The sequence below is a fragment of the Trifolium pratense genome, linkage group LG4 (assembly GCF_020283565.1).
Source record: "Trifolium pratense cultivar HEN17-A07 linkage group LG4, ARS_RC_1.1, whole genome shotgun sequence".
NCBI classification, from domain to species: domain Eukaryota; kingdom Viridiplantae; phylum Streptophyta; class Magnoliopsida; order Fabales; family Fabaceae; genus Trifolium; species Trifolium pratense.
Genome location: NC_060062.1, coordinates 23,718,273 through 23,739,139, shown reverse-complemented (window position 1 = coordinate 23,739,139; position 20,867 = coordinate 23,718,273). Strand labels below are relative to the sequence as shown.

Genomic DNA, 20,867 nt, shown 5'->3' with positions numbered 1-20,867 from the left:
CATGATTTTTGTATGGGATCGCCTTAATGTGAAAGCTATAGTTGTTGCCTTAAATGAAATTTTAATATAAAATTTCATTCATAATATAAGGCATGGATGTTATCTTTTGTGCTTTGATGACCCTAGTCCCTAAATGTAATTTTAAAGCATGCTGATGTGGTAAAGGCAAGGTTGATGGTTCAGGTGTTGATGTGGCTTGATGCACAAATCAGATCAACTTTCTATCCTAAATTTTAAAATGAAAAGTCTGATCAACAGGTATATGATTCTTGTTTCAATTTTTTATGTTTGATTTCACGAGTGGAGGTTATTATTCAATCTTATGCTTGATAAAAACAAAATAACCTTACTAATTGAGCAAAAGGTGTTTTTTTTCGTAAGTCCCTGTTTGGTACCAATATTTTGAGCAAAATAACTTTTTGTTGTGTTTGATGGGCCCACTGATAAGGGTTTCAAGGGAATTCTCTAAGGAAGAAACGAGTCAACTGAAGCAAAGTACATAGAAACCAACTCTTTGGTGTCTAAACTATTTCTTATAATATGGCATTATGATTAATGGAGGTAGTAACTGAAAAAAGGTAGATTATGGAGGTAGTAACTGAGGTTGCATATATGATAAAATTCGATAAAATATGCTGGGTGCTCTCCCATTGGTATAAGATTTGTGCTGATAATTATAAATGTATGTCTTGGATTTAGTAACCGATAAAAGGTAAAACCTTACCCTTTTTTATCATTCTTGATCATTCAATAAGATTCAATATTCTGCTTGATAAATACAAAACCTTTTATTGCTGTGGTACAACATCGGTTTGTAAGATAAATAGTTATATTCTTTATATTGATTTTAATTTCTATGTTTTAGAAATGTTGGAGATTATACTACAAAAGAAGCCAACTTGGATACATTTAATGGACACATATAAAAGGCTTCCTCTTCATTTTGCATCAGCTATAGGTTACCTTCAAGGTGTTGTTTATTTACTTGGAATATGTAAATGTTGCACAATTCAAAGGGACAAATATATTAGGTCATTTCCCAATTCATCTAGCTTCTCAAGGAGGCCATGTAAAAGTAGTAAAGATGTTGTTAGGATGCTGCCCAGATCCAACAGAAATGTTTGACACTATTCATGAACGTAATATTCTTCACATTAATTGCATCAAACTATGGAAAACTTGAGGTGGTACGTTACATACTACATAGTCGAATTGTTGCACATCATGATATGATATATCAAAAGGATAATAAAGGAAATACACCTTTGCATTTGGCTGCGAAATCATGTCATCCCAAAACCGTTTTTTACTTAATATATGGGATCCAAGAGTGGATCTTGATGCTGTTAACAAAAACAACGAAACAGCTCTTGATGTTGTTAATGCAATTTCTCAACTCGGAAATTTGTCTACCAGACAGGCAAGTACTGCAATGATTTTTAACATGTTTATGACTAGAGTTTACTTATACTTCAAGATTGATTATATAATTTCTAATGTATACATTAAGGCATAACCTTTGCTTGGTGTATTTTGCATATACTCCCTCAGTACGTCCTTTTGTATAAGCCACCTGCAAAAGAGTGCGTATAAAAAAGACGGAGGGAGAGCATTAGTGAAAGGTCACAATAAGAACATTATCAAAATTTGATCCAATTTTTATATATGATACATAGATGTAATGTTTGCAGCGACTTACACATATTGCATACTGAAATCTGCTGGTGCAAAACCAAGTTTTAAAAGATTTGTTGTCGATAATAAATCGAGACAAAGTGACGCAACAAGCTCGCCAAAGTTGAAGCAAAATAATGAGATGGTACCTAGCGCTGAACAATATAAAGAACAAAGTGCTCAAAGTCGAATGAGAGTATTGAAAAAGTTTCCAACAACACTGCACGATACTTTTTTTTGACAGGCTCCGACACACATTATAAAGACAGGGTAGAGACACTCACATTGGTTTCAACTCTTATAATCACAGCATCAGTAGGAGCATGTTTTGCTGTTCCGGGTGAAACAGATGGAAAAGCAAACAACCGATGTCATGCAATGTTCCAATTGTTCATCTTCTTCATCACAATATCATTGTTCAGTTCCATTGGTTCCACTATCATACTCTTTTGGGCAACACTTGGATTAACTCAATTGGTGACTTTCTCAAAATCGTTATGCATCTTCTTGGAATTGCTCTCATTTCACTAACTTTGGCTTTCATGGCTGGTCTCTACACTGTTATCAGTAAACTTACTTGGTTGGCCAATCTCTTTCTGGTTGTGACTGTGATTCTTGTTGTGCTTGTGATTTTATTGTACAATGTACATCGTCCTTTTCCTCCCCTCATCGTCAAGTAGCAACAGTTGCAGGTATATTTGAATATGTATCGTAACTAGGTCGGGTTTCTACATTAAATTCAATATACCCCGCTTAAGTTTGTAAACTGATCAAAGTGTTCGGTTTAGGGGAGTGTAAGTTGGGTGTGTTTGTGTTAGGCTTGGTGCACGCCCGTGCTTGTGTGACAAGGATAGGCTCAGTGCGCGCTATTATAACTGTGTGTGTGCTAGTGATGATGTGTGTTTGTAATTCTTATATAAGGCCATTGCTCAAGTGTGAATAAACTAGAGAATACCCTTTGTATCACAACATCTCTTCAACATGGTGATGGTAGCTAAGTAAGGGTGGAATTTTATGACAAAACTGGATACTCTTGTGGCAAAAATCTACAACGCGAGGTACTTTCCTAAAAGAGACTCTTACATAGCACAACACAACCCCAAATAAAATATATTTGGGCACACACATAAATGAAAAAATTAAATGATAAATAATTTAGTCACATCACTTACTATTAATTAATCATTTTACCTTCTATTTTTTTGAATTCATGTGTGTGTCTAACATGTATTATTTGTGGTTATGCCTAATCAAATATTCCTCATTTCCTAATTCCTTTTTTCATTTATTCCAATCTTGGCAATAACCCGAGCTATGCTTAGCATAACATTTGGAAGTCACGTCAAGGACTAATGAATGGATGCAGGTGGAAAATAGGAAACGGTATACAAGTTAAGGTTATGAGTGAACCTTGACTTAAAAAAGATAGTTTACGGGTACAAGATCAAGATGTGTTTAATATGTTTGTTAATAAACTTATGCTTTCAAATAAGAAAATATGGGATAGTGAATCCTCGATCCCAAAAAAGTAAAACAAAATAGAGCAATTATAAGGAGACAGGAACATAAGAAAAAAGTCTGAACCACCTCTCCAGTAGATAAAGTAGTACCAACAAAGACTTTAATAATTAATGAACGTTCCTCCACGCCACAATCTACCAAAAATATCTCTTTTTGGCAAAATGTGCGATATAACATTTACACCTCACACTTGATTATGACATGCTACCCTTTTGAAGGGCAAAATTGTATTTTTACACAAACATGTCCTATATAAAACCAATCACTCATAGTCATATCCTAACATTATCTCCATTACAAACACATGCACACAAAAATAGTGTCGGTGTTTAGTATTGGTGTTGTTTTAAAATGGTGATGTTGGATTCACAACATCATGAATGTTTCTATTTCATGTTTTTGTTCTTCTTAGTTGTTGTTATTGGGTTTGTTAATGGAGTTGCAGTGCCTGAAACAGTGCATTTGGATACTGGAGGGTTGAGTAGAGAAGTGTTTCCTAAAGGGTTTGTGTTTGGTGTTGCAACTTCTGCTTATCAAGTTGAGGGTATGGCCAACAAAGATGGTCGAGGTCCTAGTATTTGGGATGTTTTCATAAAAAAACCTGGTTTGTGTTTCTTATCCAATCTTATTTTATTATTACTCTTAATTCATTCAAAAATTATAATGTTATTGGAACACATTTTTAGGATACAAAAAGTACAATATCAAGGACAATTTTGTCATTTTTGTCAATAACCGATTATCCCAAACGCTTAAGCTATAGGATAGAGCCATATCAATTATTTTATACTATTTCTAACACGCCCCCTCACGCAAGAGACTACTTGGGCTTGAAGCATGGATAATGCATTGGCTCACCTACCATACGGTTAAGTTCCACTTTTTAATTAGAAAATGAGGGCAGCGGGGATCGAACTCTAGACCACTTAATCATAGAAGCTCTGATACCATGTCAAATAATAACCGATTATCTCAAAACTTAAGCTGTTAGGATAGAGCCATATAAATAGTTTTATATTATTTATAACGATTTCAATCAACAATATTTTCATTAATGAGAAATGTAATTGGAATAACAGTTCTATTTACATAATGATATTTAGACGGATGTTTTATTTTTTTTTACTAATCAAATGTTTTTATATTGTAAGTAAGAAAAACATTTTTAGGACCCGGATTCCAAGTTGTTAAAATTTGACACAGTTTCTCCCATTTTCTAATTTGAAGTGTTTAAGAAGATAAGACTCGCCGGAAAGTGAGAGACTTAGATATTTTTCTATAGTCTCATGCATTTTTTTTGGTAAGTAGTCTCATGCATTTGGTCACCTTATTTAGCCATTCATCTCATTTCTAAAAAGGTAGAAAGATAAATGAAATGAATATTGTGTATTTTTCTTTTTCTTTTTTGGTTAGGAAATAGGATTTAATTGATATGCACCGACGATGTAAAATAATTTTACACTGTCAACCAATACCAACCATGTTTTCCGCCACATCACCCCACTTCACCCCACTTTCTTGATATGACATGGAAAAATAATGGTTGTTTATTGGACGATGGTGTAAAATTATTTTACACCGTCGGTGTATATCAATTAAACTCTAGGAAATATTGTGTATTTTAAATATAATTAAATATGAACAATTAATATATTGTGAATCTGACTAAATAAAGTGATCAAACATACGAGACCATACATGAATATTTTGTGAGAGACGCTTTCGTAACATTTCCAACCAAAAATAAATTTTCAAACATAAATTAAAAAACAGTAACATAAGTGCAAATATCCATCTCAAGAATCTCAATTTAAAAATTTTAGTAAAACTTAAATAAACTACAGTTTAAAGGTATTCAAACGAATTAATAATTTTAATATTTATTCATTTTTTTCCTTGGTGAAATTAATAAAAAACATAAGTCCTTTTTTGGTTAAATTGCATGCTAATGCTCATATTTGAACTCAAGAATTTGGTTAAACTAAAAGAGATTTGTGTCATATCAATTAAGCGTGTTTGCATCTTTTCTTTAGTTCTACATTATATAATCCCATAGATAAATGTTGAGATTAAATTGGTTTAGCTTTTTTTTTATAAAAAAAATTGTGAAATATTTAATCGTTTATTGTTTCGATTCATAACAGGGATTGTCGCAAATAATGGCACAGGAGATGTTTCTGTTGATCAATATCATCGCTACAAAGTAAGTGCCTTTAAAGCTTAAACATTAATAGAAATTTAATTCAAGTTATTTAACCTTGTGTCACAAGTAATCCTTAGTATGAATCTTACAATTTGTGGCTGGAAATATAAAGTTTGCCAATTAAAGCACTTCCTCCGTACGTGGTACTCTATAAGCAAAATTGTATTTTTTTAAGTTCATCGTATATTTAATATTTATGGGAGTTCAGATTCATTAAATATACTGAAACCAGAATTTTCACCTAGGCTATTTGTAAAGAAAAAAAAACTTTGTATATAGTTTTGCAAATTGAATTATGGACTTTCTTTTATGGAACTTAATTAATTTGCTAATTACATCTATAGTTCTTGATGAACCTTCATAATTATTGTAACTTAATAAATACCTTTGATTAAGAGATGATGTGAGCTCAAGTGTGTTTCATTTGACAATTGACAGGAAGATATAGATCTTATGGCAAAGCTAAATTTTGATGCTTACCGGTTCTCAATCTCATGGTCCAGAATATTTCCAAGTAATTCAAATATTACATATTTAATCAAAACAAGATGAAGAAAATTTATAACTCATTTTATAATCGATTAAACTGTTGATGGGCTGCAGATGGAACTGGCAAAGTAAATTGGAAAGGTGTAGCATACTACAACAGATTGATTGATTACTTGCTAGAAAAGGGTAATTTTTTATGTAACATAGTGTACGTTTGGTATCTCGGTAAGTATACTAGAATCACAGTGACATACCGTGATTTTGTAGAAACTATAGAGTGTAGCTTTTAGAAAATTACGGTGGATCACGTGATTCGGACTTAACCAACGTAATACCAAACATAGGCATAGTCTATAAATAATAACATAGTTTTAGAAATGTAATGTTAATGCTAATTGCTTAGTGATTTGTTTTATGTTGCAGGCATTACTCCTTATGCAAATCTCTATCATTATGACCTTCCTTTAGCTCTTGAGTTGAAGTACAATGGGTTATTGAGCCGTAATGTTGTGTAAGTACTAAAATACCCTTTTCAAAAGGTAGTTTACTTGCGTACTCGTTAGAGTAGGGGTCGCGAGAGTGCAGAGTGTACCGCCCTGCCATAGTTGCGAGTCTGTTTATCGTCATGAATGTTGTCATAGTCAACAAGATTGAAACTTCCAGGAAAAACTTCGAATTGGGAGGGGATCCTCCCGGTGAACTGACACTATGAAAACAAAATTGAACAATTTCTTTCACTTTGAGAAAATATTTATGTTTCATTTCTTTTTTTCACTTATAGTTTGAGAATTGTTACATCGTATCGTTTTTAATTTTGATACACAATCAATACAACACAACCATATAAGTGTGACTTTTAGAAGTATATACAACTGATGTCAACAATATTTTCAATAATATAACGGTTATGATTGATCAACAGTATGAAAATTTTATATATATATATATATATATATATATATATATATATATATATATATATATATATATATATATATAATTTATATCGATGAATGTTTTATAATTACACAGGAAAGATTTTGCGGATTATGCAGATTTCTGTTTCAAGACATTTGGAGACAGAGTTAAGAACTGGATGACCTTCAATGAACCAAGAGTTATTGCTGCTCTTGGTTATGATACTGGCTTTTTTGCCCCTGGAAGATGTTCAAAAGAATATGGAAATTGTACAGCTGGAAATTCAGGAACTGAGCCTTACATTGTAGCTCACAATTTGATTTTGTCACATGCTTCTGCTGTTCAAATATACAGAGAGAAGTACCAAGTAATATTTATTATTCTAAGTCTTTTAAGATTAATTATATGTTTGAATTCGCGGTGAGTTTGTCAGAATTATGACATGTCATCATAATTTTGGCAAGGTTACACCTTGCAGCTTCAACAGAATCACGTTGTGCAGTGATTTTATCAAACTCACTGAATCTGAACATGCGCCATGTTGTTATGTTGTGGTGATGATTGTGGTTGTGGTTTTCTTTAGGAAAAGCAAAAGGGTAGGATTGGAATTTTGTTGGATTTTGTTTGGTATGAGCCTCTTACAAGATCAAAGGCTGATAACTATGCTGCTCAAAGAGCTAGAGACTTTCATATTGGATGGTAAAAAAATTTAGTTTAGGGACTAATTTACCGTTTTATTAATTTGAGGGTTTAGATTTCTTGACACTTACGAACTCTAGGACTAAAATACTGATTTACTCATTTTGTTTAAGACGGAACTTAAGTGCAATTTCATATGAAATGTTTGTGTTATTCGCCAACTAAAACAACACAAACATTAACGCCGTAAGAATTGTAACTAAGGGTGCGTTTGATGTGCTAAAAAATAAGGGGTTGGACAGGACAACTTCTGTTGTACTGTGTTTAATTTTCAAACTGTTCCTGGTACTGGACAAACTGGGGGCCAAGGGACAGGACAAAACTTGAAATTCCTGTCCCCACAGAACCACGGGACAACTTTTTGTCCTCAGCACAAGTTGTCTAAAATACCAAAATAACATTTTATCCACCAAACATCGTACAACACAAAGTTTGTTCAATACCTTAAACATTTGTCCTGTGCTGTTATGTCTTGTACTGTCCTGCACTGTTCTGTCCAGTATTTATGTTTTGCAGATCAAGCGGACCCTAAGTTTTGTACTTATTTATTTCGGTGTATGTGTTTAAGGTGTTTAATTTTCACAGGTTCATTCATCCCATTGTTTATGGTGAGTATCCAAGAACCTTGCAAAATATTGTTGGGAATAGACTCCCAAAGTTCACAAAGGAAGAAGTGAAAATTGTGAAGGGATCCATTGATTTTGTTGGTATCAATATATATACTACTTTCTACGTGTATGATCCTCATCAATCAAAACCAAAAGTCCCTGGCTTTCAAATGGATTGGAATGCAAAGTTTGCTTGTAAGATAATATTGCTTTCTTCAAATATATTTAAAAATATTAAATAAACGATTAATACAGTCTCTAATGTAACACTCACTCTCCGATTTAGTCTTTAAAATATGTCATGTTAGTCCCTAACATCTTATTAATAAATTTTATTTACTTTATGGACTATACTTTTAAGAATTAAATCGGAGAAAATGTGATACTTTGGAGAATAAATTAATGGTATATTTTAAAAGTATACTTTTCTTGTTAATTTTCATGTCTGACATTGATTATTTTTTGTTGAACATTGAAGATGCTAAGAATGGAGTACCTATTGGACCAAGGGTAATTTTGTAAATAGTGAAAGTTAATTAATCATGATAAAAATATTAGTGATAAAATCATGCAAATAATTATTTACAAGTGATACTTTGCAGGCATATTCATCTTGGCTTTACAATGTACCATGGGGTTTGTACAAAGCATTAATCTACATCAAGGAGCATTATGGAAACCCAACTATGATCTTATCTGAAAATGGTAACACCTTAGGCTAGTTTTTAGCTTTGTTTGAAATTTTGAATGATTTCTACTCTATGTTCTTTTTTCCTTAAATATATTTAGCATTTTGCAAATATTTTGATTTTCAATTTTAATTAGTTTTCTTATTTTGTTTTTTTTAGTCCTTGAAACAAACAAAAAAGTTCTTTTGGTCTTTACTATTTTGGTTTTAATCCTTATAATACACTTTTTTATTAGTTTTAATTCTTTAATATGTAGACCAAATTAATTTTAGTCACTAAAATATGAATCATATACGCAAGACTCGAGATATTAGTCTTCGCAGTTGTGTGTGAAGGATGCGAAGTATGTCTGATTTTATTAGTTTTAATTCTTTAATATGTAGACCAAATTAATTTTAATCACTAAAATATGAATCATATAAGGAGTAACCTCAATATGAGCATATATTACATGGATTAAAATCAAAGTAATGATTAAAATAAATTTTCCATTTGATTTCAAGGACTAGTATATACTTTGGCTTAACTATATATTTGGTCCCTTACGTTTATTTTAGGTTTCAATTTGGTCCCTTACGTTTAAAAAGTATCAATTTGGTCCCTTACGTTTAAAACGTATCAATTTGCATATGTGTACTGACACGTGGCACTTGGACACGCTGACACGTGTACTGTTCAAACGGTGTTAGTGAAAAAATTAACGGAAAGGACTAACTTGAAACCTAAAATAAACGTAAGGGACCAAATTGATACTTTTTAAACGTAAGAGACCAAATTGAAACCTAAAATAAACGTAAGGGACCATATGTATAGTTAAGCCATATAATTTTAAGGATGAAAACATAAATTGAAAGGAAGTAATTTGGCTTTGATGTCATATATGTAACATATATTTAATGATATGTAGGCATGGATGATCCGGGTAATGTAACATTTGCCAAGGGATTGCATGACACCACAAGAATAAACTATTACAAAGGCTATTTAACTCAACTAAAGAAAGCTGTTGATGATGGAGCAAATTTGGTTGGATACCATGCATGGTCTTTGCTTGATAACTTTGAATGGAGATTAGGGTACACATCAAGGTTTGGTATTGTCTATGTTGATTTCAAGACTCTCAAGAGAACCCCTAAGTTGTCAGCATATTGGTTCAAGCAGCTACTCATCAAAAAGAAGTAAATAGTTGACTTTAATATTACGGTAGATTTGATGAAATCATAGTAGTAAGACAACGTAATTTTATAAAAGTTACATAAATGCAACTTTTGTATAATCAGTTGCTTACCGTGATTTCGCCAAAGTAATGATACCGAATATTCACTAAATTTATGTGGTTTTGATAAGAAAATACCTCTCTTTGGTTTGGTCACTACAATTATAATGATCATCTGCCTTGCAATAGTGCAAGTCTTGGAATAAAAATGGTCTTTTTAATAAAACATCATGAGTTTACGAACATCTAACAGTTTACTAAGATTTCCTTCAACAACAAAAAAAAAAAAAAAAAGTTTACTAACATATTATGTGTTTGAAATAAAATTGTGTAACTACTATATTTAATTCTTACGATTGATATATGAGAATTGTATAAGTATATATTAGTCAAACGCTTTTCAAAAAGATTCAAGAATAAGATTCTCAAATAAATGAAGCAAACATGCTCTTTCAACATCGTTCAAGTGCTACTCAGGGCCGTTCGTATAATTTGGTGTTCTATGGATAAATTTATAATTTAGGTCTAACTATTAAATAATATTAAAAAATTTGAATTTTTAAAAAGCATTGTTTTTTTTTATTTAATATCAAAATACTCATATAAAACACGTCCTAAAAACATTAACAATTATTTTGTATCAATATGTTCTATCATATCATTCTTAATATATAAAATAGCTAGATCATTCAACCTTTTTTATCACATTGACGATCTCAAGTAGTTTTTCAATAATTTGAATTTCAAAAAACTTATATCTACAGACAGATGCAACAACAACCCAACATATACTTAAGAGAATTCGATAAGCAATTACAACATTTGGATAACAATGTGTGACTTTACAAACTCAAAAATTTTAATTGCTGACATCAACACATTTAGCACACGCATTTGCAACAAAGATATCAGATATGCCATTTTTGTATTTTAAAAGCTTTCAATTTGTGAAACCATCTGCCTAAAGTATCGGTCATTACAGAGATTATTTGACAGCCTCCCTCTCTGCTTTGGGTAAAGTGTAACACATATGGTACTTCTAAAGGTAACCCTGGTCTTTTAGTTTGTGGACATAATCTTTAGAAATAATCAGCTAACGATCGAAGTTGTTTTGCTTCTAATCTTGGGGTGAGTGATGCTTTTTCTGCTGAGCTTATTGGTGCAATTATCGCTATTGAGATTGCACAAAGGAGAGGTTGGAACCAACTTTGGCTTAAGTGTGATTCCAAACTTGTTACTCTAGCGTTCAAGTAGTCTAAGCTTGTCATTCCTTGGAAGCTTAGAAAATGTTGGAACAATTGCTTGCTTTTGGTGAGAAATATGTATTTTGTAGTCTCTCATATCTATAGGAAAGAAAATCAGGTTGCAGATAAGCTAGCTAATATAGGCCTGAGCATTACTGGTAGTTTATGGTTTGATAGTTACCCTACCCCTGGTGTCTCTGTTCCTTTTAATATTAAGTTTCTAATCGAAGGTTGGCCACGTTGGCTTTCCACCTTTGTTTAAAAAAAAAACACTCAATATTAACTAAATTTTGTACCACATTAAAATTGATAATATATAGTTCAACATCAAATACATTCAACCAAATGGTGGCCATATGACGCAGTACGGAAGCGTGAAGGAAAAACAAGTGTTAATCCTATAATAAACACAGGTTCGCAAGCGACAAACCAGTTAGATAAGACTCTGGAATCCACCAGAAAGAGTAACTAATCTAGAATCCACTAGACTTCCGGAATCCACCCGAATGAGTAATTTGGAATTCACCAAACTTGAGGAAAATCTCTGTATTTTATTAAATCAAAAGGTTGTCTTTCAAGGCTACAATAGTTTAGTTTAAATAGTAGTGAAAAATAAAAATAACAAATCTTCTAAAAGATTGTAAAAATAAAAATAACAAACTTAGCTAAATAAAAATAATAAATCTTGCTAAAATATAAAAATAATAAATCTAGCTAAAATATAAAATTAAATCTTCACTAAATCTTTCTAAAATATAGTAAAATTAAATCTTCACTATTTTCCAAGTGAACCTTTATTGCGCGCCACTTGATCTTCAATCTGGCGCGGCCAACCTTCCTACATCATCATACTAGAATTTACAATGATTTTATACACACACAAGTTTCACATTGTATTGAAAGAAAAAAAAAAAAGTTTCACAGCTTACGTTTTTAATCATCCTTCTTAAGGAAGAAAGGGAGGATATATATCTTTAATTTATTGGGAATAAAGAAAAGTATCGTTCTAACACGAGTTTCACAGCTTGTACTTGATTATTTTTCATAATGAGCAATAAAGGAAGTGTTGGGAAATAATAAGAAAAAATTAAAAAATACAATTATCACACAAGAATATAACGTGAAAACTCCAAAATCGAAGAAAAATCATGGCTATTGCCTAAATTAACAACCAGAGAATAAACACTATTTAAAAATTGTTACAACACATAGACTTCACTCTCAACCACCCCATGCAATACACGCACAACCTCTAAAGTAGGGACGGACCCAAGGGGGGAGGGGGGCAAGCAGGGGCTCCAACCCCCCTCCCCCATGCATATATGTTTAGAGTAGTGTTATATGAACACAAAAAGACCAGACAAAAATACGACACAATCTCTCTCCACTCACAGCATAATTATCGAGATGTGCAAAATATATTAAAAAAAATATTAAGTGAAACTTTGTTGTATTTTTGTTAAAATATTGTGTTGTAATAACATTTCTCATATGTTTAATATGTATAACTTTTAAAGTATATGAGTTGCTAATGACACCTCTTAATTTACTCACTCTTATTTTGGGTGCTTCTAAATAAATTATTGTGATTTTATCTTGTAATTTTGAGTTAAATATATTTTTTGTCTTTATAAAATTAAGAGTTTTTAAGTTTTGTCCTTCAAAAAAATTACTTTTAGTCCATATTTGTATTTTATAGCAATTATTTTGAGGACTAAAAGTATCAATGTTTTGTAAAAATATTTGAAAATAGGGACTATTCTTACCAAACTACAAGATTTTAGAGGATATTTTCAGTTAAAATTTTATAGGACTAAACATAAAAACTTGTTTATTTTACAAGGATAAAAACTATATTTAACTCTATTATTTATTATTAAAAAAAAGAAATTTGGCCCCCTGTGTGATTGATTTCTGGATCCGTCCCTGCTCTAAAGTAAATATTTGAACTACATCCCACAAATAGTCTAAAACAAGAGCATAAGTGAAAGGAAAAAAAAACACAAATATAAACTTAGAGTGTTTTCCGGTGCAACTGTTTGGTGTATCTAAAAACAAAGAACCTATGTGCAATATATAGCATTGGTCTTCCACTTGCTTCATCACTCTGAGCGATATGAGATTTGACAATCAACCCCAACAAAAAGGATGTATATATATTTTCTTGAAAATCTATGAACCGATACAACACAGATATTAAACACGACATGTATCGAACATCAATACTAATAATTATTTGTAAAGATAACATAATTCAATATAATCATAAGTGTAAATATTGTCTCGGTTTCTCACACTAATATGTGTCCGACATCAAGATACGATTAATTAGAAAGATGTTCGTAGAAAAGTATTGTTCTTTAATTGTAGTAAATAATTAACAATGCACACGTAAAGAATTTAAAGAATCAATTTCAATACTATATAAAGATAGTTAGATATATGTTTCAAAGTCACTCATCGGTGCCCAATATTTGCTTACACCAAGGTAAAGCAGATTAAATTGTTGAGCAAGCTTGAAGCAGTTCAGACAATTTTAATTTGCAGGTTTGTGACTTGTAACTAAATTTTAATTATTCATAACCAATGTTTTGAAAACCGGACCGGCCGGTCGGATTGGTCCAGCCGGGAACAGGTGGCATGAGCGGTTCGGATAAGCAACAGAATTGGTTCTGCAAAAAACTCGGAGTAATCCGCTTTGAACCGGCCGGGTCATCAGTTTAACCGGGAACCGCCGAAACATGCACAGTGAACCGGACCGGAATGGGTTTGAATTAATATTTCAAAAAAATGCCAAATATGTAGCTGGTAACGTTCGAGCCGAGGATCTCTACAACTTTAATTTGATAAAATGTGCATCAAACAATTATATTTAATATTCATTAAGAAACATGTTTACTAATTTTAAAAAAACTCACGCCATGACACCTATGCCCATCATTTTTTTGACGGAACACCTATGCCCATCATGTCATATGTATACATAATAAAATAGTAAAATACATTTTTTTGTAAACAAAAATAAAAAAATAACATTGTGAATTATTTTTCCTGTTATTATTTTTTTTTTAACTTTTTTGAGGCATTAATTTTTTATACATATAAGTTTAACTCAAAACAAAATATATATTTAAAAGTACGATGCAATAGAAATGGGAATCAAAATATAATCAATGATGAAATGATAAACTTTTATGATTTATTTTAAATATATGAATGTTTATTAAAAAATTGAAAGAATTTTTTTACTAAATTTATAATTGTTTTACTTAATGATCTCCTCAAGATAAAGTTGTTCAAAATCAGAAAAGAAAAGAAATGAGAAAAAGAAACTAAAACAACATTTAAGTGAATCAAGTTATTGATCAATTGGCCCTCTAAGTTTCATAATTGCTTAATTAAAGTTATTGATCAATTAGAAACTAAAGCAACATTAAAGTGAAATTTTTTGGTTCATTTAAACTTCATTCAGCAACACTAAAATGAATCAGCAAACTCACAATTTTGCCAAAACTAATCTGGTGCAATTAGGATTTCACAGCAACGTGACTGTTGAATTAAGTCTCCAAATGGCAAGAATCAAAATTTTGCCAAGAATAGGGAGTAAACTAATAGCATTAACAGGCTCCTACTTATAGACATCAGGCTTGTGGACTTGAGTATTACTGTACAACAATATATTCCGACCCTTTTTGTTGGTACTGGTCATTCAAATTATATGTCATAGTTTGGTCATTCAAATTATGAAACTTTAACTTCAGCCAACAATTAACAGTAATTACTAATATGTAAAGTGTTAGAAGTCCCACATTGACCAGAGATATGGGAAAAATAGCCTTTATAAGTGTAGTGCAAATCTCAACTCTCAAACTAACTTTTGTGGTTGAGTATAGGCCTCACAAATTCTAATATAAAGAATTTGATTTTTACGATAATCATGGTAAAGCCGAGTTCTCACCGGTGTACTATAATATGCTTTAAACCAACTTCAATTCAGCAATTAATAAGACAACAAACCTACAATTATAATCAAACATGATAGACTACTTTAAAAAAAAAATCAACTCAATATATTTTTTCATGATAATTTTCGAAACTAATAACAATACCAGATATGATTAAGAGGCCACATGATAGTTAATACATCATTTTGCAACTCTGTTAACTATATTATAAAATTCATAACTAGTTATCAAACTTCTAAAAGAGTTGAACTAAGCATTCATGCTTTTTCTGAAGAGGCTAACATATATATGAATCATACACCAGAAAACGTGGACGAAAACACAATATAACCATGAACATGACTGACATTAGGCATGGTTATTTCATTTTGGTTTATAAGTCCGAATTGTAAAAAGGATAAGTACTTTTGTGTTCAATATGTAGAATTTTCTCCCCTTCGTCTCAAAATCAACAAGGTATATGTAATGAATGGATATAGGCCTTAGATATTAAATAGGCCCAAAATACATTAGTCAATTGTATGTGATTATTCATGTTCTAGAATGATCTAGAATAATGATGAGTCATTGATTAGTTTGTTAGCTATATATATTGACATTGGGTGCATGTAATAATCAAGCAAAATGAATGAAGAAGTTTGTTATTTTAGATTTAGTGTAGTTTGTTAGTAGATTTTAGCAATTCTCTCTTCAAGTTATGAACAACCAAAAAGTTGTTCATAACAGTATCCCTTTCAACTTCAATGGGAGAAGAGGTGGAAGAATCGCTACTTCTCAGTTCCTGTTCTACACTTCAACACCCCAATCACGATCAAAACACCTATCTTCGCTTTAATTGATTGAAGTTGATTTGGGAGAGAATATGTTGATTTGGGAAAGAAGATGAACTTAATAGATAATATGTTGTTGGGGTTGTTTGCAATATAAGTCTCACATTACTAATGAAAAAGAAAAAAAAAGGTTAAAGAAATTATATTGAAGAAGTCACACATCACTTAGAATGGTGAAGCAATGGGGAATCAAGGCTATATAATGACCTAAGTTCTTTGTTTATAATTGCACCAATCAGTAGCACTTTAAGCTTATATCTAATTTTTTTTTGTTTTTCTCTTGTAGTCTTGTATTAGAGGGTTGAGGGTAGTTTATGTGTTGTAACAATTTTCACATAGTGTTTATTCTCTGGTTGTCGGTTTTGACAACGACCGTGATTTTTTCTCTGGTTTGTAGTTTTCACCTTATATTCTTATGTTATTGATTGCATTCTTTTATTTTCTCTATGTCTGTTTTTCCCAACAACTAAATATTTGAATTACATCTCAAATACTCTTAAACAAGAGCATAGGAGAAAAGAAAAAAGACTCACATCGACTATATGTGGGAAGAATGTTGGATTTATAAGAGATGTGACATATTAACTTAACACCTTAAGATTTTGGGTTGGGATGTGGCGTCTTCCTCTCTTGTGTGGTCCTGGAGCATTGGCCCATTGTTTCTCCCGAGCTCCCCCGGACTCCCCAACATATGCACTTGCTACTTTTAAAAAAAAAATATTAGGTGGCAAGCACTGATGATGGGGCATCTGAGTCACTTAAGTAATTCGCCACGTCAGCATTGACCTGGTCAAAATTGACCTTTTGTAAAAGTGGCTAAATATAGGAGACCAAAAGTGCTATTTTCAAAATTAGAGGGCTAAAATCGCAAGTTTGTGAAAGTTAGAGAGCAAAAAATACATTTTAGCCTAATGTTTTTTAATTTGCAAGCACGCTGAATTCAACAATAAAAACTTCTTTGATTAAAAAAAATAATAAAAACTTCCTAGCTTATGAAAACAAAAAAAAAAATTCCTAGAACTAATGTGCCGACTGCCAAGTTAGCTTTTATCAAAGTCTAATCTGTTAAAATATTGAAGGCCTAGGTTTGATGTTTAGTTTATCATAAATTTAAATTAGAATAATTTATATAGTGATTAATTGCAGTTTTGAATCTTGTGATTTCTATCTTACTTCCTTATGTCCTATATATAAGGAATACATTGAGAAAAACACAAATACTAAGGAGACTTATTTTTTTATTAAAAATTCTAAAATGTTATATGTTATTCTAAAACTAACCATGAAAATGTATTTGTGTAATTAATGCATAGCATTGGAATAGGTTGCATTTTATACAATTTAATAAGGGTATACAAGGGATTATCTATTTAATAAAGAATAAATTTAAAGAGTGTTTCTTATAAAAAGGACAAAAAAAATTCTAAAATATTCCTTATATATATAGAACCGAAGGGAGTATGATGTTTATTTTTTAGATAGACATTGAAATATGGCAATTCTTGTTGCTGCTAGTGATTATTGAATTAGCAATATTATGTTTGTGCTTCATGAATTTTCTTTAAGAAAATATCCTAGAATTCGGTGAAAAGTTGGAAAAATTTATTTAATATGAATGTCCGTCTATTATAAAGTATTTTGAGATAAATATTGGAGACTTATTTACAAATAGAGTTTAGTAAGCTGATTATCAAGTGATGAATTAATTTTCTCAATATTAGGGGAAGAGAATAAGCAGCTGAAAATATGAACCATTGATTCAAATGAATCAATTGAAATAAATTATTATTGTCTCATCTTGATCCTCATATAAAATAGTTTGAACCGTATGTTCAAAATATAAATCATTTGCAAAGTATATTAAATAAACTACGGCTGCTAATGCTCCAACAAAAATGGATGTCCATGTTGGACAATTTTATATTGCAAATGAGTCTTAACCACCCTGAAACGTGTAGACCAGTCGATTCCAAAGATAAAAATCCTCAAATAAGAAAAAAAAAGATAAAAAGAAAGATAACTCAAGTGAGGATATGAAAAGAGTATTTGACATAATTGATTATTAAGTTCAAGAAGAACTTATCAGGTACCTAAAATTTATGAAATAAATATATCTCGACAAATTATTTTATAAATGGAACCGATGGAACCGAAATTAAGGAAGTCAACATTGACGATATTTTTATATATAATATAGCGTCATATGTGATAAGTGATAATGAGGATCGTGAATCAAAGGCTATTGAAAATTATAGACAACACAATGATTGTGTAAATGAAAAGACGCAGTTGCAACAATTTACTCCGAAATTTAGACAAAAATGGAATTGTGATTCTGAGATCTTGGGTAAAAACGGGCGATATTTTAGTGGGTAAATAAACGCCCCAAATGGCGAACGAATCCACATATGCCCCGGAAGATAGATTATTACGAGCTATACTTGGAATTCAGGTATCCGCCTCAAAGGAAACTTGTCTAAAACTACCTATAGGTGGTAGGGGGCCGAGTTATTGATGTGGGATGAATCCACAAAAAAGATGGTTCTAGCTATAATCGACAAACAATTCAAATATATATTTCACATAAACGTAAAATCAAAGTATGTGATAAAGTGGCCGGGAGACATGGAAAAAATAATTTGCTATAATTATTGTGTATGTTAATGATATAAATATTATTGGAACTCCTTAAGAGCTTCCAAAAGCTATAGATTACTTAAAGAAATAATTTGAGATAAAAGACTTGGGAAAGACCAAGTTATGTCTGAGATTACAAATTGAGTATTTGAATAATAAAATATTTTTATGCATCAAGAAGCATATATTACAAAAGTGTTAAAAGTTTTCTATATGGACAAATCTCATCCATTGGCTACTTCAATGATTGTTCGATTACTAGATGTGGATAAATTTAAAGATCCTTTCAGACCTCGAGGAGAGGATGAATACTTGGTCCCGAAGTACCTTATCCAAGTACAATTGTTGCACTAATATACCTTGCTAATTATACACGTCCTGATATTTTATTTTCTGTCAATTTATCATCAATATATACTTCTTCACCTACACGAAGACATTGGAACGAGTCAAGAAAATAATTCTATATATTTTTATTTTATTATTTATCTTATATTCTTTCTATATATTTTTTCTAATGAAATTACAATGAAAGATATAAAACTTGCAACGTTGTTAAAAGCAATAAGGATAATTTAGGAACTTTTGTGGTAATCGATTTTAATATATTAGTAATAGATTAAAAAATTTATTGATGTACCAAAAAAAAAAGATTAAAAAATTTATTATGAATATTTATGGTAATTTATTAACTTTGATACTAATTAATTTTATCATATTATTATTAATGGTTAGTAGTAAATTTTTTAGTAATATTATTTATGTTTCGTTTATTAAAAAAAAATATTGTTTATGTTTCTTTTCTTTTTTTGATGAAAAATATTGTTTATGTTTATTTTTCTTCGAGTATTGTTTTTTTATTATTATTTGTATATTCCTATTTTATGCGGTTTTTTCTTATTTTTTCTATATTCTTTCTATAATTTTTTTCTTCCTATTTTGTTTATAGATGGTTTTGTTTTGTTCTTATTTTTAACCATATCTTATTTCTATTTATTTTATATTTTTTTTAGTGAAATTAAAATGAAGGGAATAAAACTTGCAACGTGGTTAAAAGTAATATATAAGGATAAATTAGTAACTTTGATGGTAATCGATTTTAATATATTAGTAATAGACGAACATCAGAAGGAGTAACGTCATAGAATACAGAAAAACATATCTAATCCAATCACTCTTGAAAAATGTGTTTTGGAACTGACCTACTATATCAGAAATCTTTTTGTTCGATTTATTGGTTCTTCGATTTTAAAAATGGCAAAATTCAGATCTTCAAGACAATGATTTTAGGCAAATACTAACATGTCAACGATCGATACCTTGAGAAATAGGTGGAATATCTAAAAGATGGAACAAGAAGTCTTATATAGCTGGGCACTTCTATTTAAACACAAAATTTAGGTGCACTTACACAAATTAAAAAAAAATAAAAGAAAAATAAAATTGTAACATCAATTAATATCACTTTATTTTAATTTTTTTACTTGTTGTGAATGTGTCTAAAACCGTTAATTTATTTATATTTGTGCTTTATACAAGTATTTTCCAAGATGGAAATGAACAATGCAATAGATGTGGTCCACTATGTGGACATAGTGCACGTCAAAAACTTATCATAAATTATTTGTGTAAAAAAAAAAAAAAAACTTATCATAAATTATAATGACTACCACTTATTTATTTTTTTTATTTTTTTTTTTACATCTACCATATATTGATACTCTTAAGAAATAAAAACTCGTGACCTTGAAGTTTTTTACGACTTAAATGGTGATTTAATTGTTGACGTTTTAATATCAAATGCATATTTATTTTCCATTTTTTTAACTAAATCGGTATCAATTAGATAGATGTTTTTCGATTATAAAGATTATGAAATTCATTCACCTCATAAAGTTATGAGAAGACATTTATTATCATTTATATTTTGACATTTTTATCTACATTTTTTTTAGCAAGACATTTTTTGACATTTTTATCTACATTTTAATCTAATGTAAACTATGTCCACTCCAGTGTACATTAGAATTTACCATGATTTTATATGCACACACGAGTTTCACAACTTGTACGGTTTCAAACATCCTTCATATTGAAGAAAGGGAGGATATATATTTTTAATTTATTGGGAATAAAGAAAAGTATTGTTTTTTTTTTGAAGGAAGGAAAGTATT

At 30.6% G+C, this 20,867-nt stretch overlaps 1 protein-coding gene and 1 pseudogene across 2 annotated transcripts; both read left to right on the top strand.

The window, feature by feature from the left end:
* Positions 1-283: 283 nt before the first annotated feature.
* On the top strand, positions 284-2,676 carry LOC123924005 (annotated as a pseudogene).
* Positions 2,677-3,474: 798 nt separating this feature from the next.
* Positions 3,475-10,243, top strand: LOC123924004 (beta-glucosidase 44-like). 2 transcript variants are annotated; one of them, XM_045976760.1, is made up of 11 exons: positions 3,475-3,799; positions 5,340-5,398; positions 5,837-5,912; positions 6,002-6,073; positions 6,311-6,398; positions 6,920-7,172; positions 7,389-7,504; positions 8,090-8,307; positions 8,591-8,622; positions 8,715-8,817; positions 9,709-10,243. In XM_045976760.1, exons 1-11 carry the CDS (start codon positions 3,547-3,549, stop codon positions 9,981-9,983), a joined length of 1,545 nt encoding a protein of 514 aa, XP_045832716.1. In that variant the 5' UTR covers positions 3,475-3,546; the 3' UTR covers positions 9,984-10,243. The 2 variants fall into 2 exon arrangements, with proteins under 2 accessions (XP_045832716.1, XP_045832717.1); XM_045976761.1 differs by lacking the exons at positions 3,475-3,799; positions 5,340-5,398; positions 5,837-5,912 and having other exon boundaries at positions 6,024-6,073; positions 6,943-7,172.
* The last annotated feature ends 10,624 nt before the right edge of the window (positions 10,244-20,867 follow it).